This window comes from Tupaia chinensis, unplaced genomic scaffold (assembly GCF_000334495.1).
Source record: "Tupaia chinensis unplaced genomic scaffold, TupChi_1.0 Scaffold143602_1, whole genome shotgun sequence".
NCBI classification, from domain to species: domain Eukaryota; kingdom Metazoa; phylum Chordata; class Mammalia; order Scandentia; family Tupaiidae; genus Tupaia; species Tupaia belangeri.
Genome location: NW_006203448.1, coordinates 795,256 through 818,399, shown reverse-complemented (window position 1 = coordinate 818,399; position 23,144 = coordinate 795,256). Strand labels below are relative to the sequence as shown.

Below are 23,144 nucleotides of genomic sequence, written 5' to 3'. Positions count from 1 at the left end.
GTGGGAGGAGCCACTGCAGGTGGGGGCCGGGGGTGGTGGTGGTCCTGCAGCAGGTGACCTGCAGAAAGCACCCAGGCCTGGGCTTCCCACAGCTGGCTCAGGGCCTGGTGTCCTGGCAGATCTCCTCGCTGTTCCTCTGCCTGGTGATGGAGTACAGCAAAGGAAGCTTCCAGAAGGTCATTGAGAAAAAGAGGAAGGCCAAGGCGGTTATTGACTCGGAGGTAAGACCAGTCCTCTGGGACATCGGGCCTGGGCCACCTAGACCTGAGAACCCACAGGCCCTAGCAGGGGCTCTCGCACCCGTGTCCTCAAGGTGCTGTGGTGGTACATGCACAGCCGCCAGTGCAGTGAGGGGCACTCAGCTCTGCCCAGGGCGAGGCAGGGGTCAGCCCTAACACTCAGAAACTTCCGAGTCAGTAACAGGACCTGACCCCACTCGAGAGACTGCCCCGCCGGCTCCTGAGGTTCACACGAAGCAACACAACCAGTCCTCGTCCACGCCTGGTTCGTTTGGTTCAGCTGACGCTCCTGGGATCCTGAACACTGTGGAGGCGCCGGGGCGTCCTGTTTCCTTGCCAGCCACCCCCAGCTGCTCGGCTCCAGCAGTCTGCCGTCCGGTGCAGGTGCCGGGAGATGGGCGGGCCGCTTCCAGTGCCTCGCTGGGAAGCGGCACTTTGCTCGGGGTGGGATCACCGGGCCAAGAGTAGGTGTGTGTACAGCTTCAGTGCGTGTCCGGCAGCTCTCAGGGTGACCTGGGCTGTGTGAGGGCCTGTCCCACAGCGGGGCCAGCACCTCAGTGTGTCAGTCCAGCAGGGCTAGCTGTTCTGGGGAAGGTGGCAATTACAGGAGCAGATCTCATTACAGTTCTACTTTTTGGGGGAGGTTTCTTGTCTTAGGGTGTACATGCTTGCCAGGGAGAGAGAGTGACAGGCGCAGTGAGAGTACAAGTGAGAAATCACCCCCAAGGGGATGGCCATCCCTTCTCCTCCTGGGGTCTCGGGCATGCACCCACACGTGCCTGGCGTGATTTTCAAGCCACCGGGTCTGGGACTCGAGCCACAGTTGGCCATATGGGAGCCCAGTGACGTACCACTACGCCATCTGCTGTTCCTATAGCTGTGCTATAATTCCCTGCCTCTGATCATGGAGCGCACTGTGGCCACTGGCCTTTCTTCCTTCGCCCCTGTCGGGGTTTGTCCGTTTGGGCTCTGGGTTGTCTTTCTGATCTATAGGGTCTTCGTATATTCTGAACGTGTGTCCAGTGCCTTCTCCTAGGCGGTGGCTTGCTGATTCACTTTCTTAATGAGGACTTTTGATGAATGGAAGGTCTAAATTGTAATGAAGTCCAGTTTAAGAGAGAGAGAGACAGAGAAAGGGACAGAGAGAAAGCGAGAAAGCACGCCCCTGAGGGGATGGCCACACCACAGTCCCTTCTCCTCGATGCTCCTCTGGGGATCCTGGCACACACACACCATGCCCGGGGCATTTTCCCAACCACATGGCCAGCCATGTGGGACCTGTCTGCCGTAACCTCCACGCCCTGGCTGGCCGTGTGAATGTTTTCTTCCATGGTTAGTGAATTCTGAGTCCTGTTTAAGAAGCCTTTCCTGCCCCAAGGTCATGCTTCCTTCTGCAAGCTTGGTCATTTCTCCATTCACATCTGGGCCTGCTTTTACTCGGAGGATCCCTCTGCCCTCTGAGCGCCATCTCCCCCTAGAGGTCCCTAAGGGCACCTGGCTCCTCTCTCTTTTTAAAAAAATATTTAATTTAATTTTATTTATAATCATTTTTATTATTATTTAATTTGACCAGAGAGAGAGAGAGAGAGAGAGAGAGAGAGAGAGAGAGAAAGTGAAAAAACAAGCCACCAGGTCTGGGACTCGCACTGTGTTTGACTGTGTGGGAGTCCAGTGCCTTAACCACTACGCTACCTGCTGCCCACCCCCTCTTTTTTTTGGAGAGATTTTCACTGTAGGGCGCGTGTGCTCGCCAGACAGAGAGAGACACACCACCCCCTCTTAACATAGGCTCAGAGGCAGGCTCTGGGGCAGGTTTTTAACTTTCTGCTAACAATGGAACCCTTTCAAGCCCAAAGTGTCCCTCATCAGAAGTGAGGCAGCACACCCTGCTGGGGCAGTGGGAGGGAGCCGAGCCCCGCTGATGGCCCAGCTGACTCTGAAGCACCTGTGTGGAGCCCAGGGACCTAGGAATATGGCTGGAACCTCACTGCCCTGGATGCTACCTGGATCTTGCTTCTGACATAGGATGCTTCCAGAACATTCAGGGCTCTTCCCTTTCTAATACAATCAAGGAGCAAGTGGGCACTGCGGCCTCTGCATCTCTGATACCCACAAGGCCGATCTGCTCTGAGCCCCCAGCAGGTGTTGGGTGGAGTTAGTCATGGAGTGACCTCAGGGGCAGGGAAGGGGCTGGAGCCGAGCAGTGTGGGAACAGAAGTGACCATCCGGCACGAGGGCGCTCCTCTGTGACACGGAGCCACATATGCTCCTGCACTCAGCTTGCTTCACACACATCTCTGGACGCAAGGGGAGACTTCCTGCTGTGCCACCAGTTGCTCTGGTTGCCCGCCTGCTGAAAAGCAGCCGTGGGGCCCTGCCAGGAGCTTCCGAGCCCCCCTGCCCACCACAGTGTCTCTGCTTCCTCCTCAGTGGCTGCAGAACGTGCTGGGCCAGGTGCTGGACGCACTGGAGTACCTGCACCAGCTGGGTGTCATTCACAGGTACGGCGCCCCGGGACTGCTGCTGCTTCAGGAGACAAGCACACTGAACCCACCGGGTGTCCATGCAGTGGGGAGGCCTGGAGAGGGGGGCAGGGGCAGGCCAGCGAGGCCAGGCCAGGATGGTGCGTTCCAGAGCCCCTCCTGGGCTCAGGGAGTATGGCCCCTCCTCTACATGGTTTCCAGGTCCTCCGCGCCACGCACAGCCCAGCCGCTGGTTCTAAAGTGCAAGGAGGGGGCAGCGCTCCAGAGATAAGCCCACGTCCAGGAAGGTGATTAGGAGCCAGTCTTGGTGTGGCCAGGCTGGGCCTTTGACCTGCCACAGGCAGGTGCAGGCTCCTGTGGTTTGAAGCAGCTAGGAAATGACTTCACTTCTGAACACATCTTATTTATTTATTTATTTTTATTTGACCAGAGAGGGTCAGAGGAAGAGAGAGAGGGAGAGTGAGAAAGCAAGCTGCCAGGTCCAGGACTTGAACCGCAGTCTGCCATGTGGGAGTCCAACCCCTTAACCACCATGCCACCTGCCAGCCCCCCCAAACACCAGTTATCTTATTTAAAAGGGGGAGAAAAGAGCCAGGTAGACCTTTGCTCCAATTCAAAGCCAGTGTCACTGGCCATCACCGAATGGTCAAAAGCTATCCCCACACAGTGTGGGGCTCAGTGCCGGGAGGCGAGGGTGCTGTGAGCAGAGCCACCTCAGACTGGTTGGGGCACTCCCACTTGTTTACTCCCCCAGTTCAGAAAACCGAGTGCAGCTGATGATTATAGGAAGAAGTTAATTTGAAGACTGGGCTGCGCAGGGGCATCAGCTGGGGAGGGGTTGGTGAGAGGCTGCTGCAGACCAGGTGTGGCGGGCATGGCCAGGCGGGCAGCTAGAGGAGTGCCCCTCGGTTTCAGGAACCTCAAGCCCTCCAACATCGCCCTTGTCAGCAAAAACCACTGCAAGCTGCAGGACCTGAGCTGCAACTCGCTGATGACAGACACAGCCAAGTGGAAAGTTCGGGCTGAGGAAGGTGGCCAGGCGCTCCCGGGTTGTGGGTGGGGCAGCGGGGTGCAGCTGGGGGCGGGGCGTCGCTGGAGGGCAGACTGGATGCTGAACATGCCCCTGAGAAACTGCTCCTTGCTCAGAGGTCCCCGTTGGTTCCCCCGACCTGAGTGGGCTCCAAACAACCCCTCTTGCCTGCGCTGTGCTGAGCGGGCGCACCGCCGTGGGGGTGGGTGCAGGATTCGGAAGACACCAGCATTCGAAAGTGAAAGCCCGAAGAGCACAGTGATGGCTGTGGTTCCCCAGAAAATGTGAACCCCCATGGGGGAAAGAAGGGTGAGAAGAAAGAAAACTGCAGTGTACGAGAGGCCGGTCTGTGGGTGCCACACGCTGGCCATGCCTGAAGCACCTCACTGAGTCCTGGAACCACTCGGGAGAGGGCAGGGCTGGGGAAGGGGAGATGACCGGGCCAAGCATGGTCTGCCCCTGGGTCCTGATGTTCAGTGGGGCGAGGTGCTTACAGGGGTGCCAATATCGGCCTTCCTGGCACCTGCGCTGCAGCCGTCAGGGGTCGTGGGCACCTACCGAGATGGACAACCCCACCAGCTAATCAAGGCAAACATGGTGCTGGCCAGGGGCTGAGAAGGGCGCTGAGGGCTTGTGCTCCAAGCTGCTTGCAAGGGGACATCTAAAAGGGTACAGTACTGGGGCAGGGGCCTCTGTCAGACCCCTACTCCTGGGGAGGACAGGACTCAACACTCCTCACCTCGCTCCTGCCAACAGACCCTCTTCACAAGTCCTGGATGGCCCCCGAGGCCCTGGACTTCTCCTTCAGCCAGAAATCTGACATCTGGTCGCTGGGCTGCATCATCCTCGACATGGTCACCTGCTCCTTCATGGACGTGAGCGCTTCCCCGCCCTCCCAGCTCTGTGTGGCCCCAGGGAGTGGGCCCTGCCCGGGCCTGGGGAGAAGGCTGGCCTCACTCTGCCCCACATCGAAGCCCTCCCCTTTGCCCTCCATTTGCCTGCACCCCACACCTGCCGGGCTCCAGCTGGTGTGGTGACAATGACCGCAGTGGAATGATGAAGCCAGGCGTCGTCCCTGTCCCTGGTGACTTGGAGCCCAAGTTCAGGCACCCCTGTTTGAGTTCAGTATGTGAATAGCCGCAAGCGATAGGAACGGGCCAGAACACAGCCGAGCTGTTTGTCACCTCTGTCCCTGAATGTTGGGTCTGTGGGTACGACTCCTATCCTTGCTGGAGGCCCCGTCACGGCCTATGGGCACTGAGGAGGGGAGTCCCACAGGCCACGCCAGTCCCTTGGGTGGGAAGCTTTGCAGGCACTGGCTGCAGGGAGGCTGGGAAGCCGAGCCTGGTCCTGTGACCTCTGCACAGAGGAGACAGCAGGCAGGAGGGAGCCTGTCAGGCCCTGGTGCCTGCTGTGCCCCATGAGCAAGGAAGCCCCCAGCTCCACATCCAGGCATTAAGGGCTCCAGGAAAAACAGGTGCCTGGCTGGGCCCCGGCGTCACCACCTCTGCCAGACTGTCCTCCGCCATCTGCCCCCAGACTCCACCCCTCCACCTTTGGGAGACCCCTAGGGAAGTGGAGGCCTTCCCGCTTTGGGGGACTGTGGCCCTAGCCCCAGCCTTGGAGGTGTGTGACCTTCCTGTTAGGTGGGCATGCTTATCCTCTTAACACTGGGTCCTGACCAGGGACTCAGTGGCAGGATTGCATGAGAGGTGTCTCCCACTCCTCCACCCAGCCCTGGCTCTTCAAACCTTCATCTGCACAGAAGCGCCCACGGCCTCTGGGCCGTCCTGAAGTTGGCCACTGCATCTGGCTTGCCTCGTCCCCAGCACACCTTCTGCCCAGGGCCAGGGCCAACTTTTGCCCCAGTTGAGGACTTGCACAGAGCAGTGTCCTCCACTCCTCCCAGGAAACAGAAGCCATGCATCTGCGGAAGTCCCTGCGCCAGCACCCGGGCAGCCTGAAGGGCGTCCTGAAGACAGTGGAGGAGAAGAAGGTCCCGGACGCTGACACCTTCACTTCACTTCTGCCGTGGATGCTGCAGGTCAACCCCTCGGACAGGATATCCATAAGGTGAGCGGAGGGTCCAGGTCTGCTTCAACACCCTCGACTCAGCCTTCTGCGTCCTCCCCCTTCACGCGAACACGACCATGCTGTAGCACAGGAAGAACCCCACTGTGATCCCTGCTCCTCCGCACAGCTGGGCTCCTCTGCATTTTTGTCTACCCCAAACTGCTCAGCAGAGATGTGTCCCCACACACATCTCTGAGCCTCGGAGCAAACGGTCCGACCACCCCATCGGGCACTGGGGGTGAGGCCTCCGAACCTACCACTTTTAGAGGTCCAGGAAAAAGCTTCCATTCTAATTGGTCTTAAAAACCAGAAGAAAATGGTCAGCAGGTGGCGTGGAGGTTAAGGCAGCTGGATCCTACATGGCTGGCTGCATGGTTCAAGTCCTGGACCCGGTGACTTGGAAAACACACCCAGCACACGTGCGTGCATGCCCACAACATCCAAGAGAAGATTGAAGGAGATTGTGGCATGGCCTTCCCCCTGGGGGGTGATTTCTCACATTCTCTCTCTCTGGTGAGTACACATACCCTATAGCAAGCTAAAATCAGTCAATCAGAAGAAAAAAACACATCTGTAAGGGTGAACCCAGCCTGGGTAATATTCCTCTTTACACCAACACAGTGGCAAAAATCTGACTTCTATATGTTCATGGGGGAGGCGCCCGAGAAGGTAAACATGCCAGCCCGTCCCTGGAAGTGGGATTGCTGGGCCCTTACCGGGCATGCTGGGACAGTGGAAGAGAACGCCTGAGCTGAGCCCAGGCCGAGGAGGGCTGCTAGGCTACCCCGCCCATCCCTGCTCCTCGCTAGGGATGTGATCCGTGCCACCTTCGTGAGCGGCTCCTTCAAGTCCTCGTGCGTCGCTCTGACTCTGCACCAGCAGGTGGTGCCCGTGTCCATCACCGACATGCTGTTGCAAAACAACGTGGCCAGCATTCTAGGTGAGGGGCGCGTGGCGACGGGGCACGAGCTGCAGAGGGCTGTGCCCCCATCACCCAGCCCCACTGTCCTCGCTCCTCATGCCTGACCAGGGACAGCAAGCCCCCAGGCTCTCCTCTCAAGCAGTACAGTTTGGCCCAGGTGTTGCCCTCCTCAGAGACCCGCCGTAGCTCTCAGTGACCCCTGGCACGAGGGTCGTCTCTGTAGCCTGGCCCCCTGGCCCCCACCTATTTCCCTTCGGGGGGGAGAGTGCCCCCCAGTGCCCTGGCTGCTGAGCCGCCCTGCTTGTCACGCAGTGCCCTTCTCACACAGAAGCTCTTCCTGTGTGCTTCCTATCAGGGGCAAGGGACTTCAGAGCAGACTTGGGCTTGATCTTGGGGTCACTGAGCCTCACCGGCCTCATCTGTACAGAGGGGAGGGTCAGAGCCCCTACCTCGTGGCCTGGTCACATGGCTCCCAGGGGGACACACATCAGCAGTCAGGCCCATGTGGCACCAGAGACGGTGCCCACTGGCCTGGCCTTCGAAGCTCCCTCTCTGCTCTCCTATGCCTTGCAGAGGTCATGCAGAACTTCTTGCGCCGACCCGAAGTTCAGCTCAGGGCCATCAAGAGACTTCTGACAGTTCCTGAGGACCAGCTAGGTAGACACCGGCCCATGCCACCCTCGTGGCTTCCCTCGGCACAGTGGCCGCAGCCCAGGACTTGACGGAGCTGTGGCTGACCCCCTCCAGGCATCCCTCACCCCAGTGGCTCACTTCACCTTGGGGGCTTGTCCCTGTGCCCACAGGGATCCCTGACTTTACTCCCTGATGGGAACTGGACTGCCTGGGGCTCCACTGGGCCACCCCTTACAGAGTAGGGGACGGGGTGGCTGACCTCACACGTGATTTCAGCTGGTCCGTAAGGAGATAGCCCATTCTGGATCATCACTGGACTCCCACATGGTCGACTGTGTTCGAGTCCCGGACCAGGTGGCTTAAAACTCTCTCCAGGCACATGTGCATGCGTGCCCAGAAGGAGAATGGAGAAGGGATTGCGGCATGGCCACCCCCCCGGGTCTGTCTCTCTCTGTCTCTCTGGGCAAGTACACACACCCTATAGCAAAACTCTCTCTCAAAAAAAAAAAAAAAAAGACCTCATCCAGTCTGCCAGCCCTGTGATGGGAACGGGCTGGGCTCAAACGCTCCCCTGGTGCCAGAGCAGGCGTGTCTGTAGGGCGGGCGCCAAGACTTCGGGTGCAGCGCCATGTGTCCTTAGACTGCACACTGCCCTGGGTGGACACACCGACCTGCCTGCCTGCTGATGTGTGAAGACACCTTCCCCAGCACCCCTCGAAGGGGCAGTGATCCCCTTTAGATTTCAGAAACACCTCTGTCCAGATGTGCCTTCGTGAAGTCTGCACTCCCTGCCTCACGTGCCTGAGTGTTGCAATCACACCCTCAACCCACCCATTCACCCTCATCCGTGTGTTTGTCTGTCCATCTGTCCTGTCCGGCCCAACTCACGTACTTAGAACCCACTGAGTTCAGTCCCCATGGCTGTGGCATCAGGGATCAGAGAGGCCCACCCTGGCCCCAGTAGGGCAGCAGAGGCCTATAGGTCGGCCACTTGTCCGCCCCTGCTCTCCTTGACCTGCTGTGGCCAAACTGTGGGAGGAAATTCCACCTTCCTGGGGAAACTGAGGGGACCTGGCAGGTGCCTTTCCAGAGGGCGTGTCCCCCCTCCCCCATCCCTCCCAGCCACACCTGCCCTAGGAAGCCTTGTTAGTCTGGCTGTTTGTTATGTATTTACGTTATGGCCTGGCCTTCTGGGCGCCAGCGGGAATGGGGAGGGAGGGGCAGCTGGGCCAGCCCTCGCTGCCTTGCCCTGCCCCTCGCCCCATCCTGGCACACGGTGCAAACCCTGGCACAGGGGTGGGGAGAGCAGCATCCACTCCCAGGGCTGGTGCAGCCAGGCTTGGGGATGGAGAGGCGACTCCAGGTTGCTGCCCAAGGGACGAATGCCCCAGCTTGCTGACCTCAGCTTTCTCTGCAGCTGAGGGTGGTGGCAGGAGGGGCCTGTCTTGCAGGGCAGGTGTGCAGCGAGAGCTCAGGCTCTGGCCAATCCCCGGGCTCCCTCCTGTGACCTCTGGTCCCAGCCTGCTCCGCGCTCTCGCCTGCCCCACCTCCTCCAGGTCTGCCGTGGCCCCCGGAGCTGCTGGAGGTGGTAATCACTGTCATGAACCAGCACATGCGGACCCTCGACATACAGATGTGTGCCTGCTCCCTGCTGCTGCGCGTCCTGGGCCAAGGTGGCGCCCCACACCAGTCACCCTGGGCATCTGACCCCTGGGCAGGCCAGGACTTGGAGATGGCGCAGTGCTCGGGGCTGCTTCTGACCTGCTCTTTGGGCAAGCTCTCTCCAGTTTCCATCTGGGAGACGAGCTGGACATGGGGCCTCTGGTGTGACCCCCCCAGGGAGGCTGGCTGTGTCCCCAGGGGAGGGCTACGGATGAGGCAGTGTGGTGGCAGCACCAGGCTTGTTGCCTGGTGGAAGAGATGGAAGCAGAGCAGGGCCTGGGTTCCTACCAGCCTTCTGTCTGAAAGAAGGCTTCATGATTTTTTTGTTTGTTTTGAGGTTTTGCTATAAGGCGCGTGCGCTTGCCAGAAAGACAGAGAGAGATGGAGAGACAGAAAGCGAGAAATCACCCCCCGGGGAGATGGCCACACTGCAATCCCTTCTCCATTCTCCTCTCGGGATCTTGGGCATGCATGCACACATGCCCAGCGTGAGTTTAAGCCACTGGGTCTGGGACTCGAACCGCAGTCGACTACGTGGGAGTCCAGCAACGTAGCCATTACGCCAACTGCTGGTCCCCAGTGATTTGGGTTTTAAAGGCAAAGGTGTGAGGTTACCTTTCTAGTTTGGGTGCTGTTTTCACACCTGCGTGAGGTTAAGGCGTACCTGGGCACAGCTCCTGGCACCTGCACCCTGCAGGCGTGGAGCACAGCACTGGCCCCGTGGGGCACCCCAGCAGTGCCCGAGGTAGGAGCTCCGAGCTGGAAGGGGCCGTGTAGGAGAGCAGCAGCCGAGTCTCCTGGTGCAGGGTGGAGATGGGAGGCAGGACACCAGGGCGCCCTGGATGTCAGCCCCCGTCTCCAGCTTGGGGCCGACCTGGCTTCTCCCTGGCCCGAGCAGCACTGGCGCAGAACCCAGATGCCGAGGTGCCGTGCAACAGCCGTGTCCTCACCACTCTGCTGAGTGCCACGCAGAGCCACCCCGAGGTGGAACCGCTGGTCGTTGTGGTGTCCAGCCTGCTCACCATCATCTCCAGCCAGGGTGCGCCCACCACCCGCATCCCGCCCTGCTCGCTCCTCGCGCCCAGGCAGCCCAGGGAGGGTGTGCCGCCCCAGCACCTTGGGGGCTGTGGGTTTTCTCTGGGTGATGAGCTTCCATTTTCAGTCATGGGCTTCACACCCCTGCCCTGCCGCGGAGGCTGGGGGGCAAATGGCCTGCTGTTTCCACTGCCCCGAGCAGGCTGGGCCTGAGGCCGCCAGCCTGATGGGCAGCGGACAGCCTGCCTGAGGCCTGTGTGGCCGAGAGGGTGGGTGCCGAAGGTGACCGGGGCCAGCCTCCCCTTTACACTCCTTCCAACCCACTAGTCAGGTCTGCGTCACCCCCACACCAGGATGGCACTGGGCAGGCTAGGCAGCTGGGCACGCACCAGTGACCCCACTGGGAGGGCGGGTCATAGGATGCATGTGCTAGAACCTCGGGCAACCTGTGTCAGCCCGCCTGCAGGGAAAGGACACAGTCGTCCCCTCATAGAAGGCACAGGCCTGCTCTGGGGGGCCCCAGGAGGCGGGGCCGGACCCAGCTGATAATGGGGTGGGAGAGGGAGACTCCCCAGGCCAGGCCCATGTCCTCATGTCCGGGTTCCATGTGGACATGAGACCTGCTCCGAGTGGGCACCCAAGTCAAACCGACTGCAGTGCCAAGGTCAAGAGGAGGGAGGGAATGCTCCAGGAAGGAGCGTGGGGCTCTCTGTGGTCCTCATTCTGGGGCCCACCCACAGAGTCGGCTCTGGAGAGGCTGCAGGAGGCTGGGCTGTTCGAGCACATCCCGGAGTACCTAGCTCGCTTCCCTGACAACAGGGACATCTGCCTCAACGGCCTGGGCCTGCTCTGGGCCCTCCTGGTGGACGGTGAGGGCTCCTCCAGCTGCCACCACTTGTCTGAGCTCCCTCGGGCCACATCCTCAACGCTGCGGCCAGCCACGGGCAGGGGAGGCTCTTCTGAGGCCTGGAACTAAGCAGAGCAGGAGGGGTTGCCCCGGCTCCTGAAGTTGGCCTTTGTGCCAGGGCCCGCTCCCACTTGCCATCCTGGGTGGGGACCCAGAGGCTGTTCTGTCCTAGGAAGAAGGCCACAAACCATGGCAAGGAACCCCTGGGCCCTGGGGGCAGCCCTCTCACAGACATCTCATTGCCTCAGCAGTGGCCCTGCTGTCCTTGGTGGGAGGGAAGTAGGGCGGGGCATCCCGCAGGCCCTCCTGCACATGCCCAAGGCCCTTGTCCTGGTCATAGCCGTAGTTGTGAACAAGGCCCCCTTGGAGAAGATTCCGGCCCTCGTCATCCAGGTGCTGGCCACCTACCCCACAGACATGGAAGTGGCCGAAGCCGGCTGTGCAGTCTTCTGGCTGCTGTCCTTGTTGGGTAAGTGGCTGGGGACTCCAGGGATGGGGGGAGGTGGCCCCAGCCCCCACCCAGAGGCAGCGAGGCCCACTGCCCTCTCCAGGCTGTATACACGAGAGCCAGTTTGAACAAGTGGTGGCACTGCTCCTACGGAGCATCCGGCTATGCCAAGACCGTGTCTTGCTGGTGAGCAACGCCTACCGGGGCCTGGCCAGCCTCACAAAGGTGTCAGGTGAGCCTGGGAAGGGACAGGACAGCCCCCGGAGGTGGGGGCCAAAAGTAGCCACTGCAATGTTGCCAGCTGCCCACAAACCAAGACACAGAAGCAAGTCAGAAGGAATTCAAGCTGCTGTGCACTCCTCATTCAGAATTGCGGCCGACACCTCTAGGCTCCTGTGCTCCCTCCTCAGCTCCACTCCGACTGGGTCCTGTGCGGGCCTGTCACACCCTAACATACCCAGCAGCCCTAGAGCCGGACCTGTGTCCAGATCACCACCACGCACACCCCGACTGGCGCCACCAAGGCCCGATCCTCACTCGAGGCCTATGGACCAGCCAAAGCCCCTCATCACCTTATCCTATCTCTGCCCCCAGGGTCTCCCTCAGAGCAGTGCCCGCCCCTCGGCCTCATCTCTGCTCTTTTGGTGCTGTCCTGGCCATAGCCCTGTCTCCTCCTGCCCCAGCTAGGTCATGGGTGAAGGGTGTGGTATGGACCTTCCTTTCTGGACCTGTGCTGGGGGCCAGCTGTCTGCTCCCTGGTGGAGGCAGAGGCCCTGAAGGCCAAGAGGGGCCTGGCTCCACATCAGACCAAGTGGGCTGGCCCTGGAGTCAGCCTGAGTGAGGACCCGGGTTCTGCCCCGTGTGATGTCCAAGTGGCCTCTCCCCCAGCCTGCTGTCTTAAGGGGCGAGCCCTGACACTGCTCCCCCAGGCTCCAGGATGGTGAGGAGTAAGGGGTGCCCTGCTCCAAGGTATCCAAGAAGTCACAGCACACCCCCTGGTGTGAGGGCCTGCAGGGGGTCCCTCCAGCGGCAGCCAGGGCCTTGCTGTGTGGGCCCAGTGGGGATTCAGTCCCATGGGGAAGCAAGGCCAGCAGACCCTTCCCAGGGCAGGACAGAGAGCAGTCAGTTCTTCCACCAGGGCCCAAGGCTCCACGTCCCACGCACTTCAGTCTCAACCACCCTGATTCCGTACCACCACTGCATCCTAGAGGGCATGGCCACAGGGTTCCCATCTCCTATGAGACAGGACAGGTCCTCAGCCCGAGAAACTGGCCCAAGGCCAGCTCCGAGTGGCAGCACCAGGGCACAGGCCTGCTCTCGCCTGCCCCTGCCAGAGCTGGCGGCTTTCCGGGTGGTGCTTCCAGAGGAGGGCAGCAGCGGCCTTGCCCTCATCAAGGAGACCTGCGCACAGTACCAGGACGACCCAGAAGTGGTGGAGCACGTGTGCATGCTGCTGGTCCACCTCTCGTCCTACGGTGAGGCCCTGCAGCCCTGAGGTCTGTGCAGGCAGCCTGGCAGGGAGGCCACCTGAGCTAAGTCAGCAAGGTCAGCGGGCTGGCCAGGGTTCTGGGAGAGGCCTCGGTCTCAGGCCCTTGTCTGCTCTCCCAGAGGAGATACTGCCTGAGCTGCTGTCACAGGGCATCAGGTCGCTGGTCCAGGACATCAGGGGGCGCTTCACCTCCAGCGTGGTGAGTAGGAGTGCAGCCCAGACCAAGAGGCGTGCGTGGCCTTGACTCGCCTACTCCTGTCACTGGGACAAGCCATTGCTAAGGGTGGGGCCACCAGCCCTTTCCAAAGTTTCCTGTTCATGACCAAGGAGGTCACACAACAGCTGCCCGGGGCCCTGAAGGCATCCAACCAGTGACCTGCTCCTCCCTCCTTCCAGGAGCTGGTTTCTTACGCTGAGAAAGTGCTCCTGAGGCTGGAGGCCGCCACACCTCCCAGCCCCCAGGAATGGAAGCCGCCCAGCAGTGAGGCTAGGGAGGAAGCGGACGCCCCCAAGGGCTCCTTCCTGCACAGGTGCCTCCTGTCACCTCCCTGAATCTCCCACTCCTCATGCCACAGCTGAAATGGACAGTCCGTCCTCTGGGGTGGGGCATGGGAAGAAAGTCACCTGGGCCAATCCATGTGTCCCACTCGGGTGACTAATAAAGAGGCCCCAGGTCAGCAGCTGGACGTGCACTGCTTATCTTGGGGGAGGCGGTGTGGCCCTTGCTTCTGCGGTCGCCACTAAACATCACGATTGGCTGGGTCAGGTGGCAGCAGTCCAGACACTGGTCCTTCAGCCCACACCCCCAAGGGGAGGAGCCTGGGGCTCCGCAAGCTTCAAGTAGGTTCCCGCCACATGAAGCAGTGCTTTCGTCGCTGCCAGAGGCTCCCTGAACCTTCAGCTTTATTCACCTAATGCAGGGCCACCTGCCTGGTTCCCAGAAAGGGCGTGTAAGTTTGGCACTGCCGAAAACGCTCCCGGCTGACCCGGGATGCTCAGGGCTCATCTGGCCACTGGGTTAGCTGACTCGTGTGGCCCCGCCATGGCGTCAGCTGAACCCTAGCCCACCCTGGGCTCACTCGCCCACCCTCTGGAAGTCTCTCAGAACCCAGGTGGCCATAGGAGCCCATGCCGTCTCAGAAGCCGACCTGGACACCTGGGCCAGGCTCCTCGTGGAGACAGCTCCTAGGGTGAATCCCGTCAGGTTGGTGGCAACAACACAACACAAGCTGACAGTCCCGATGTCCCACCTCTGCTCTGATGCCCGCACAGCCTGCCTCCCTGCAACAGCCCTGCCCTGGGCCCCACACATACAACCACGGAGCAGTTTCAGGGGTGAACAGGCTGCACCCCTGCCACCATGGTCTTGAAAGTTTCCCAGAAGGGCTGCTTTGGGGAGATTCCACCTGTCCCTGCTTCAGTTCCAAAGGCCTCTGTGCCGAGTGCCGCCCCAGTCCAGTGGGAAGGGCAGCACCGGCTCAGTGTCCTGCTCACAGCTGTCGGGGGCAGTCACCGGGGGGTGCTGGTCTCTGTCTTCTCCCACTCCTTCTTCACGGTGATGTAAAGCCTCATGGCTGCCTGGGCGTCTTGAACCTGTAAGGCACAGAATGACACCAACGGCCCAAGTGACCAGCACCAAGGTAGCCCTGACTCCCCAAACGCCCTGGCCAGCCACCGCAAGGAAGGCATGGCTGAGTGAGTGGCAGACCTTGCTGTAAGCCGTGGTGGGCGGAGCGGGGAATCCGTGAGCAGCTGGCAGTCAGCCTGGGGAAGCCATGGCTTTCTAAGTGTGTCAGACAGCAAGCAGGGTGGACGTGAGCAGAGGGTGGGCTGGGAGGCTGGCACTGGGTGCAGGGCCGAGGTGACTGGTAGGAAGGCCCACAGTGTGGGGACCTCATTCTGCCAGGCAGGGCCACTGGGTGCCACTGTGCCTGTCAGGAGGGCTGTGGAGGCTGGCTGGCCTGGGTCACTGTCTAAAGGGCCTCAAGTCAGGTTGGTGACCGTGTCTCTAAGCAATTACAACGCAGGTGTGTGCGTGCGCGTGTGTCTGTGTGAAGTGTGAATTTAAGTCTTGATATAGTTATACTGAGACTTGGATCAACGTTCTGTAAGTGCATTCTGCCATTTCATTGTATTTGGACAAACAGGGCCCTACAAGAGAAGCTGCCCAGGCCTACTCGGCCCGACACACACCTGGCGATGAGAGCAGAGGTGGCCCCAAACCGCAAGGACAGTCACCCAAGGACACACTCACCGAACAGTGCTCCGCCTGCTGGACTCTGATCCCCAGGATCTTCTCTGAAAGCAGCTTCAGAGACGGTCTCCCACTCTGCAGGAGAGGATATGGTGTGGGTGGTGTGTGGGCGGCTGCATCTGTAGGCCTGGGCCGGGGGAGGCTCAGCTCGAGGTGGGGCACGACCTGGGCAGGGAGGGGCCGAGTACCACGCCCACGGGTGACTGGCAGCTTGCCTTTCACTGGAAGGGTTCCTGGCATTTCAGGCTTGAATCTTAGCTCCGCTCGGCCAGGACGCGAGAGCAGGCCTAAGGGGGCAGCAGAGCCCCCCCCCCATGGTGACCCCACCAACAGGGGTCGGGGTCTCCGCCAGGGTCACATGTGATGAGATTCCCTTTAGTTTTAGAGGTTAAAGGAAAAGACAGAAGCGCTCTAAGTGGGAAGCCAGCCCCCCGGGTCAGCAGGGCGTGCCGCAGCCCACTGAGGGCAGAGATGACCGACGTGTGCTGACTGACCTTCACGCGACGCTTGAAAGGCTTGTACTTCTGTGTGTCCCGGATCTTCTTTTTTGGGTGATCAAGAAACAACACCTAGAAGAAAATGATAGGAACTAGCAGCTGGTGTAATGGCTGTGTCGTTGCACTCCCATGTAGTCGACAGATGTCTGAGTCCCAGACCCAGCGGCTTAAACTCATACTGGGCGTGTGCGTGCGTGCCCAAGGTCCCCAGAGGAGAATGGAGAAGGGATTGTGGCGTGGCCATCCCCCCTGGGGGTGATTTCTTGCTTTCTGTCTCTCTGTGTCTTTCTGGTGAGCGCACGCACCCTATAGCAAAAACTTCTCCAAAAAAAAAAAAAAAAAAGAGAAAATACAATGATAGTTTTTTTCCATTTTCGGTTTGTATAGCAGAAGCCTTCCTTTTTACCCCAAGTAACACCTGACAGGAAATCTCAATATACAGGGGAACTTCTAAAAACCAGGATTATAGAACGAGTTCATATTGGTCTGAAAAACTTGAAATATATGCAGTTTTTGCTTAATTCCCATTTTCACGAACTTTTTAAAGGACCCTCCCCCCATATGACACACAAACCCACATGTGGGTTAAAAGCAGAGGTAGTTGAACTTCTGAGAGAGTGGGCTCACGGTACTGCCCAACAGTCAGAAACACATCAAAACCCTGACACGCAGACACAGGAGGTGGGAGGTGAATGTCACCAATTAACCAGCAACCGGCTTCTGCATCCCACTGGCCCCACGCAGTGGGAGGCTGGGAGTGGCCAGGCCTGTAGCGGCTGGGTCCAGGAGCCGCCTTAGCGCGGTCTGTGAGTCTGCCCTACTTACTGAGCAGAGCCAGAGTTAGGAGGGAAGGCCGGGGACCTCAGTGGCAGTCTCCAAGGCTTGAACAATGCACAGGAGCAAGCGGTGGCTTTGTCGGTTTTCAACAGTTAAACATTTACCTTGAAAGGATTTCTTCAATGGCCAGAGAGCACTTGCACTCACCAGAGATTCGGGGAGAGAGAAAAGCGCTCCCCAGCAGTGTGGTCGTGCCAACACCCCTCCTCCTCCTTCCATCCCACCAGGGTGTGGGGTCTGCACACGCGGCCCAGCATGCTTTTCAAGCCAGACTGAGACTCGTACCATGGTGGACCACGTGGGATCTGGCTCCCCTTAATCACTAAGGGCCAGTCTTTAAAAGGAAATGAAAACTTGTAGCCAGCAGGTGGCATGGTAGTTAAGGTGCCGGACTCCCACATGACCAACCATGGTTCGACTCCCAGACCTAGGGGCAGCTTGAAAATCATACGGGGCACACATGTGTACATGCCCAAGATCCCAGGAGGAGAAGGGAGAAGGGACTGCAGCATGACCATGGCCCCTGGAGGGGGTACTTTCCCTTTCATTGTCTATCTCTGGTGAGAACCTGTGCCCTACGGCAAAAATCTAAAAAGGAGAGGAAATTAAAATCAACATCTGGAGGTTTCTGAGACAATCTGAGGACTCCAGGGAACACAGAACAGCCACAGTACCATGGGCCCCAGCCCAGGAGAGAGAGCCCCCACTCCGTCTGCCCAGGCAGCTCTAATCACAGAGACCCTAAGGAGGCAGAGGTCACTGGGAAGCCACACGCTCTGGGCTCTGGAAGTGGACCCTGCCTCCCTGAGCTTGCCCACTGCTGCCCGCTGAGCTGGCTGACACAGGCCTGTGAGGACGGAAGCGAGTCCAGCCTGGAATGGCCTCCTGCAGACAATTCCCCACCCATCCAAGCCCAGTACAAAGGAGCCTCTGCATCCTGATTCCCAAGAGGCCCTAAAGGCCAGTACCTTTAAATCATTATGCAGCGCGTGTCCAACCAGAATCCTGCCCTTCAGAATTTCTGCTACCTCCTTCTGAACAACTTCGAATTCTTCTCCTGAAATTCAAACAAATAAGAGGCTTTTACCAACATGTAAATCACTGTCAGACCTCAGGTCAGGCCCACGCGCCATGCTGAGGAGCAATGAAGCAGCCCTCTGCCCCGAGGGCCCTTCAGAGGAAGGATGTGAGCACCATCTCTGGGGAGGAAGATGGCACCGGGGCTGGCTGGGCCATGCTGCTGGCGACCACACTGGGGCTGGCTGGGCTATGTTGCTGGTGACTGCCTGCAAGCCTGGCACGCTCCCTACCCGAGGGCACGGGTCCAGAGCAATAGCTCTCAGAGCCCGGACAGAGCAGTTCTTTAAATATATATATATATATGTATGTATTTTAGAGAGTTTTGCTATAGGGCACAGGCACTTGCTGGAAAGAGACAAAGACGCTAAGAGAGAAACTGAGAAATCACCCCCAAGAGGGGATGAGCACACTGCAAACCCTTCTCCTCCATTCTCCTCCTGGGATCTTAGGCACACACGCACACAAGCCACCTAGCACAGGAAATGAACTGTGGCCAGCCACGTGGGTGTGCAGCAATATAACCACTATGCTATCTGCTGGTCCCAAGCAGGGGGTGCTGTGGTCAAGCCACACACAGAACTCTGCTCTGAGGGTGGCAGGGTGCTGGGCAGGTGTGTGCACCAGAAAAGGGAGAGGCTGTGGTGTGCAGAGAGGTGACAGGACTGTATGCGTGGACCGAACCCCCAAGGTCTCCAGGTCCACAGGCAGATCCATCCCGGACGGTCTCCTCTACCCCACAAGCAGATTTGGTCTGCATCTGTCTCCAGGGCGATTCCTTCCAGCCCCCTCCCCAGCCCAGATCAGCAGCCCTGGCCTCGTCTTGCCACCCTCAGGGGCCTGCAGTCCGTTCTCAGTGCCCCAGCCCAGCCAGAGGGAACCGAGGCCTGCCCAGGCCTTTTGCAGCTCACGACCTTCCTGGAGTGTCCCAATGTCCTCACGGGGGCCGTGAGCCCCCTCCTCAGGCCCCCTCCCTGGTCCTCTAACATACCCCACCTTGGTCTCTGCTGCCGCCTAACACAAAGCACCTCGCGGGCACAGGGCTGGTCGCGAGGTCGGTGACTGGTGGGCCCCTGCCGGAGACCCCACTGGCAGAGAGGCACATGCCCGTAGCTCTGCTGAGTGCTCCTGAGCAGATGGCGAGGGAGGAGCCAACCCGCTGCCGCCCTGCCTGCCCGGCTCGTGAGCTGAGACGTACCCTGCCTGAGGTGCTCAGGCCGCACCCCACTGACCGCTGTCCTATAGTCCGTCACAGGCTCGGTGGGCTTGACGTACTTGTCGTAGACGCACTTCCCATGCTGGTTCACGACAGACACGCGGGCGGCAATGCTCTCCTCCCCTTTGGGACCCACGCCCACCATCTCGCAGTCCAGGGCCACGGCTCTCGTCAGGCTGAAGGGGAACCAAAGGCTCCAGTTTAGCATCCTCTGCAGCCCCAGGATGCCAGGCCCGACCCCAAGGGGCCCTTGGGCTTGAGTGTGCGCAGAAAGGCCCTTGCCCAGCACCCTGTGAACCGTGTGAGGGCCCTAGGGACACAGGGCTTGGTAGGACCCTGGGAGCGCGCCCGATCAGCAGGAGACGAGTGCCCTCTCCCGGAGGAGCCCCACCCTTGAAGGCAGCACGCGCAGCATACCCGCTGAAGGCCTGCTCCTTCTCCAGGGTGAGGCTGTGCTCTTTCTGCCCCAGCTGTTTTCTCGCTACCTTGGCTGCCTCTGGGCCTATGGCAGCTTCGATATCCGCAGGGTCCACGTCATCAAACCAGATGTCTTCCCTAAGAGGCCAAGACAAGGACTGACCTCAGTGGGTCCTGGTCTGACTGCTGGGGTCAGACTTGGGGGCGCTGACGGGCTGGGTGTGTAGGGGATGCCGTGGAGCTGCCCCGCTCACAGCTGCCCCGCAGGCCCCCGCCACTGGCCCAGCCGTCCTTGCTGTCCCAACCGGCTCAGCGCTCTCTTTAATTAGAAAATAAGCTCATTTCTGAAATTCAGGAACTCAGATCAATGCAAAGGACATCCACTGGAAACCAACGACCCACCACCCTAGGATGGCTGCTGAGGTCTTTTGGTAGGTTTGTAAGCAATTAGGAGACAAGCCAACTGACGATACGGAATGTTAACACTGAACCTCACCGGGGACAAAGGCCGCTAGCTCCCCACACCTCGCCGCCGCACTCGGATGCTCAGGTTGTAGTGGATTCCGTCTCTCGGGCTCAGCTCAGGAAAACACTTGCAACCCAACCAGTAGACACGCTTCTCTGGCCACCTGCTCCTACAATGTCCCCCTCCGTGGACGTACCCTGACCACACACAGGGAATTATCAAGATAATGGAGCTTACTATCCATCCCCGCTGCTTGAATAAAGCGGGGGTTGGGGCTGGGACAGGCTGTCTTCTGCTTTAGCAACTGTGCCCTCGATACCCAGGCTGACTTATAAGCTCATGCCCTCTGCTGAGCCATTCGGAGCCAGCCAGGCCTCCTGGTCCTCCTCCCAGGACGGTCATCACAATGTTTATCAAATAAACACCAGGCACTGGGCCAAGCCTGTTTCATCTCCCAACTGCCCTGAGACACTACAGATACCTACGTGGGTGCTTGGGTGCTCATTCATCCCGCTCCGCAGAGCCCCAGCTCTGCTCCAGGCCCAGGACACAGCGACTGCAAACAAGCCCTGATCCCACCACGCCTGAGCTCTAGGGGCAACAGACACTCGCTAAGCAAGTAAGCACAGGTAACACAGGGCTACCATGACGCTGTGGGGGGCCACTGGCTCCACGGCCTCCCCAGGCCTCTGTTGGTGAGGGAGCTGTGCCTCCGCGGTCCTCCCACCCTGCGCAGGTGTGGCTGGACACTTACTCTGTGGGTAGGGCCCGGGGCGCAGCTGCAGCCTCCTCCCCGGCTTTCCGCTTCTTATGCTTGATGTCTCCTCTGTTCAGAGAAATGCCACCGTTTGTCCCTTTCCTGGCTCCCTTGACCTTTGTGTGGGGGACTGGCACCTTCCTGTCCTCAGGTCCTGAAGGAGCTGAGCCCCCGGTGGCCTCTTGGTCTCTCTCTGTTGGCGTCGCAACACCCTTCGCTTTAGCTGAGATCTCTCTGTTCTGCGGGATAATTCCCGGCTGCTGTTTGGAACCCATCTGAGAGATGACGAGAGACTTTCTGCAGGTCTGTGCTTTTTGTTTCAGCAGCTGATGGGACCCAAGAGAAGAATACATGCCACATTTTAATATAGACACGATACACCAGATGGAAAAACCTGCAGTAGGTCACATATGTATGTATACAGACATATACCAACACGTTTACGTGTACTTCTTCTTTTTTTTTTTTTTTTTGGAGAGGTTTTTGCTATAGGGCGCGTGCGCTTGCCAGAAAGACAGAGAGAGATGGAGAGACAGAAAGCGAGAAATCACCCCCCGGGGGGATGGCCACACTGCAATCCCTTCTCCTCCATTCTCCTCTCGGGATCTTGGGCATGCATGCACACGTGCCCAGCGTGAGTTTAAGCCACTGGGTCCGGGACTCGAACGGCGGTCGACTACGTGGGAGTCCAGTGACGTAGCCATTACGCTAACTGCTGGTCCCTACGTGTACTTCTGAAAGCACCACTGGGAGCCCTTTTCTGGTGGACTGGAGAAGTCCTTTCCAATCGCAATCATACGTCACCTTGTCCTTGTGCATCTCAAAATGCCCACTTTTACATCTGCCCCTCCATTCTGATGACAATTCACATTCACGTCAGTGCATCCTAAGTGTCTCTGTGGGGAGACAGCACCAACCGCAGACCAGGTCGCTGCTGAGTTGACCAGAGTCTATTTCACTCTCTGGTTGACTTAGAGTTAGTTTAAAAAAATGTAATTGTTTTATTTAACTTACTTTCTTTATTTTTGACCAGAGAGGGACACAGTGGCAGGGTGTGAGAAAGCAAGCCACCAGGTCCAGGACTCGAACCGTGGTTGGCCATGTAAGAGTCCGGCACCCTTAACCACCACGGGACCTGCTGGCCCCGACTTGGAGCTGATTTTAGACTGGCCTTCCTCTCAGCGGTGGCCCACACTCAGGCACGTGGAAACCACTTCCTGTACAGGGCCTCCCGGTTTGCTGCCGCTGTGTCGCAGGTGGCAAGGAGCTGCTAGCGGCCACAGCTTGGCTCCCGCCAGTGGAGCTGGACGGTCTCAGGCTCCAGCTGCTTCTGTGCTCATTCCCCAGTGGGCCGGGTCCAGCCCCGTCCAGAGCCTGGCCTGTGCCAACCAGCTGGGAGAGGAGGGGTGGACTCCCGTTTGTGCAGGGAGACTGAAGGGCTCTTCCTGCGTAGAGGAAAAACTCGGGGCTGTCAGTCAGCAGCCCTTTCAATCACTTGACTTTGCTTTACTTTCTTGGGGTAAGAGCACTGGGTTGCCCACGGGGACCCAAGGCAGGGCAGTAACAGGTCCTCCATGCTCAGCTTTTGGGGCAGGGGAGCCCTCAAGGCTTGCTTTTGTTCACTCAGGCTCCACGACACACTCAGGAGGTGAAGAGACTTTGAAAGCCAAGTGCCGCGAAGAGCACAAATCCCAGCCGGAAGGTGCGGTCTGCATCCGCATCCCGGCCACGTGCCATCGGCACTCCGTGGCTCTACCTCCTGCTCCAAAAGGGGGTGTTCACGGCAGCTACACCCAAGAACCAGTAAAGTACTTCTGAGGAAAGCAGTGATTGCAGAGCCATGACACACAAGGGGGCCACGCCTGGGTTTGGGGGCTGCATCGTGGCTGCAATCCTGGAAACTGGTGTCACCTCCCTGGCCAGTCTCAGATGGTGTCAGTGTCGCTATGGGGACCACACGAGTGCATACTCAGACGTCCACAGCGTGTGATGGTTAGACTTAGGATGGCTCAACTTCAGGGTGACAGTGACAGGCATTTACAGGAATCTGTGCCTCTGGTACGGGACAGCCAGCTTGTCTTTCCTTCCCCAAAGGTTCTCCCGTCACTGAGCCGGCTGGAGCCAGGTGACTGCCCAGCTGCGGTGCAGAGCCCTCAGGGCGGCCAGGCTAGGTGTTCCCCAGGGTGCGGAGCCAGGGTGCGTTCAATGCACTGCCACTAGCATTCCGCTTCCCTGGGTGTAGCCCGCTGTCGGTCAAGGACACTGCAGAGACCGCAGGGCAGTCCCTGCACATCTTAGAGGCCAAGAACCGGAGGCAGCCGTTACAACCACCTGCTTAAAAACCGCCGGTATTGCTAGACTCGTCTACCTCCCGTGCCAGCTACTTGCTGGCCCGGGGCTGGCTCCCTCCTGCCACCGGCCACCTGGTTGCCAACCCCTCTGCTCAGTGTTGGCCCCGAATCTGTCCCCACGGAACCTACAGAGCCACCGAATCTTACCTCCTGCAGCGCCTTCCAGTTCTGAGAAAAATCTGCCGGAGCCTTGGGGGGCCGCGCCACGACGGCTGTGGAGTCCCTCCCCGGGCTCCGGCCTCCTCCCTGCGCTCCGCGTTTCCGGAACCCTTTCTTCCCCGAGCTTTTCTTCCGAGGGAGCTTCCCGACAAGACCCCGCCTGGTCCCGGCGCTGCTCGGGGCGCGCCCGCG

The 23,144-nt window shown here is 59.4% G+C and overlaps 2 protein-coding genes across 8 annotated transcripts in view; one reads left to right on the top strand and one right to left on the bottom strand.

Annotated features, from left to right (window-relative positions):
- STKLD1 (serine/threonine kinase like domain containing 1) overlaps positions 1 to 14,391 on the top strand; it is a 27,537-nt gene extending 13,146 nt beyond the window's left edge. For 2 of the 7 annotated variants that reach the window (XM_027766618.1, XM_027766613.1), the window contains exons 5-20: positions 93 to 221; positions 414 to 623; positions 2,670 to 2,740; positions 3,638 to 3,753; positions 4,509 to 4,627; positions 5,662 to 5,825; positions 6,635 to 6,765; positions 7,321 to 7,404; positions 8,937 to 9,053; positions 9,941 to 10,081; positions 10,818 to 10,946; positions 11,325 to 11,453; positions 11,536 to 11,664; positions 12,767 to 12,907; positions 13,041 to 13,120; positions 13,318 to 14,391. In XM_027766618.1, the coding sequence (XP_027622419.1) occupies positions 93 to 221; positions 414 to 623; positions 2,670 to 2,740; positions 3,638 to 3,753; positions 4,509 to 4,627; positions 5,662 to 5,825; positions 6,635 to 6,765; positions 7,321 to 7,404; positions 8,937 to 9,053; positions 9,941 to 10,081; positions 10,818 to 10,946; positions 11,325 to 11,453; positions 11,536 to 11,664; positions 12,767 to 12,907; positions 13,041 to 13,120; positions 13,318 to 13,473 (2,046 nt within the window). In that variant the 3' untranslated portion in view covers positions 13,474 to 14,391. The remainder of the gene's footprint in view (positions 1 to 92; positions 222 to 413; positions 624 to 2,669; positions 2,741 to 3,637; positions 3,754 to 4,508; positions 4,628 to 5,661; positions 5,826 to 6,634; positions 6,766 to 7,320; positions 7,405 to 8,936; positions 9,054 to 9,940; positions 10,082 to 10,817; positions 10,947 to 11,324; positions 11,454 to 11,535; positions 11,665 to 12,766; positions 12,908 to 13,040; positions 13,121 to 13,317) is intronic. The other 5 variants (XM_027766614.1, XM_027766615.1, XM_027766616.1 and 2 more) reach the window with 5 other exon arrangements.
- REXO4 (RNA exonuclease 4) lies at positions 13,808 to 23,138 on the bottom strand. Its single transcript, XM_006164283.3, is given in 9 exon segments — positions 13,808 to 14,454; positions 14,457 to 14,514; positions 15,176 to 15,250; positions 15,670 to 15,744; positions 17,478 to 17,566; positions 18,785 to 18,978; positions 19,220 to 19,357; positions 20,440 to 20,768; positions 22,941 to 23,138. Coding segments are annotated over 8 exon segments (1,023 nt in total). The 5' UTR covers positions 20,718 to 20,768; positions 22,941 to 23,138; the 3' UTR covers positions 13,808 to 14,338.
- Positions 23,139 to 23,144: the final 6 nt, after the last annotated feature.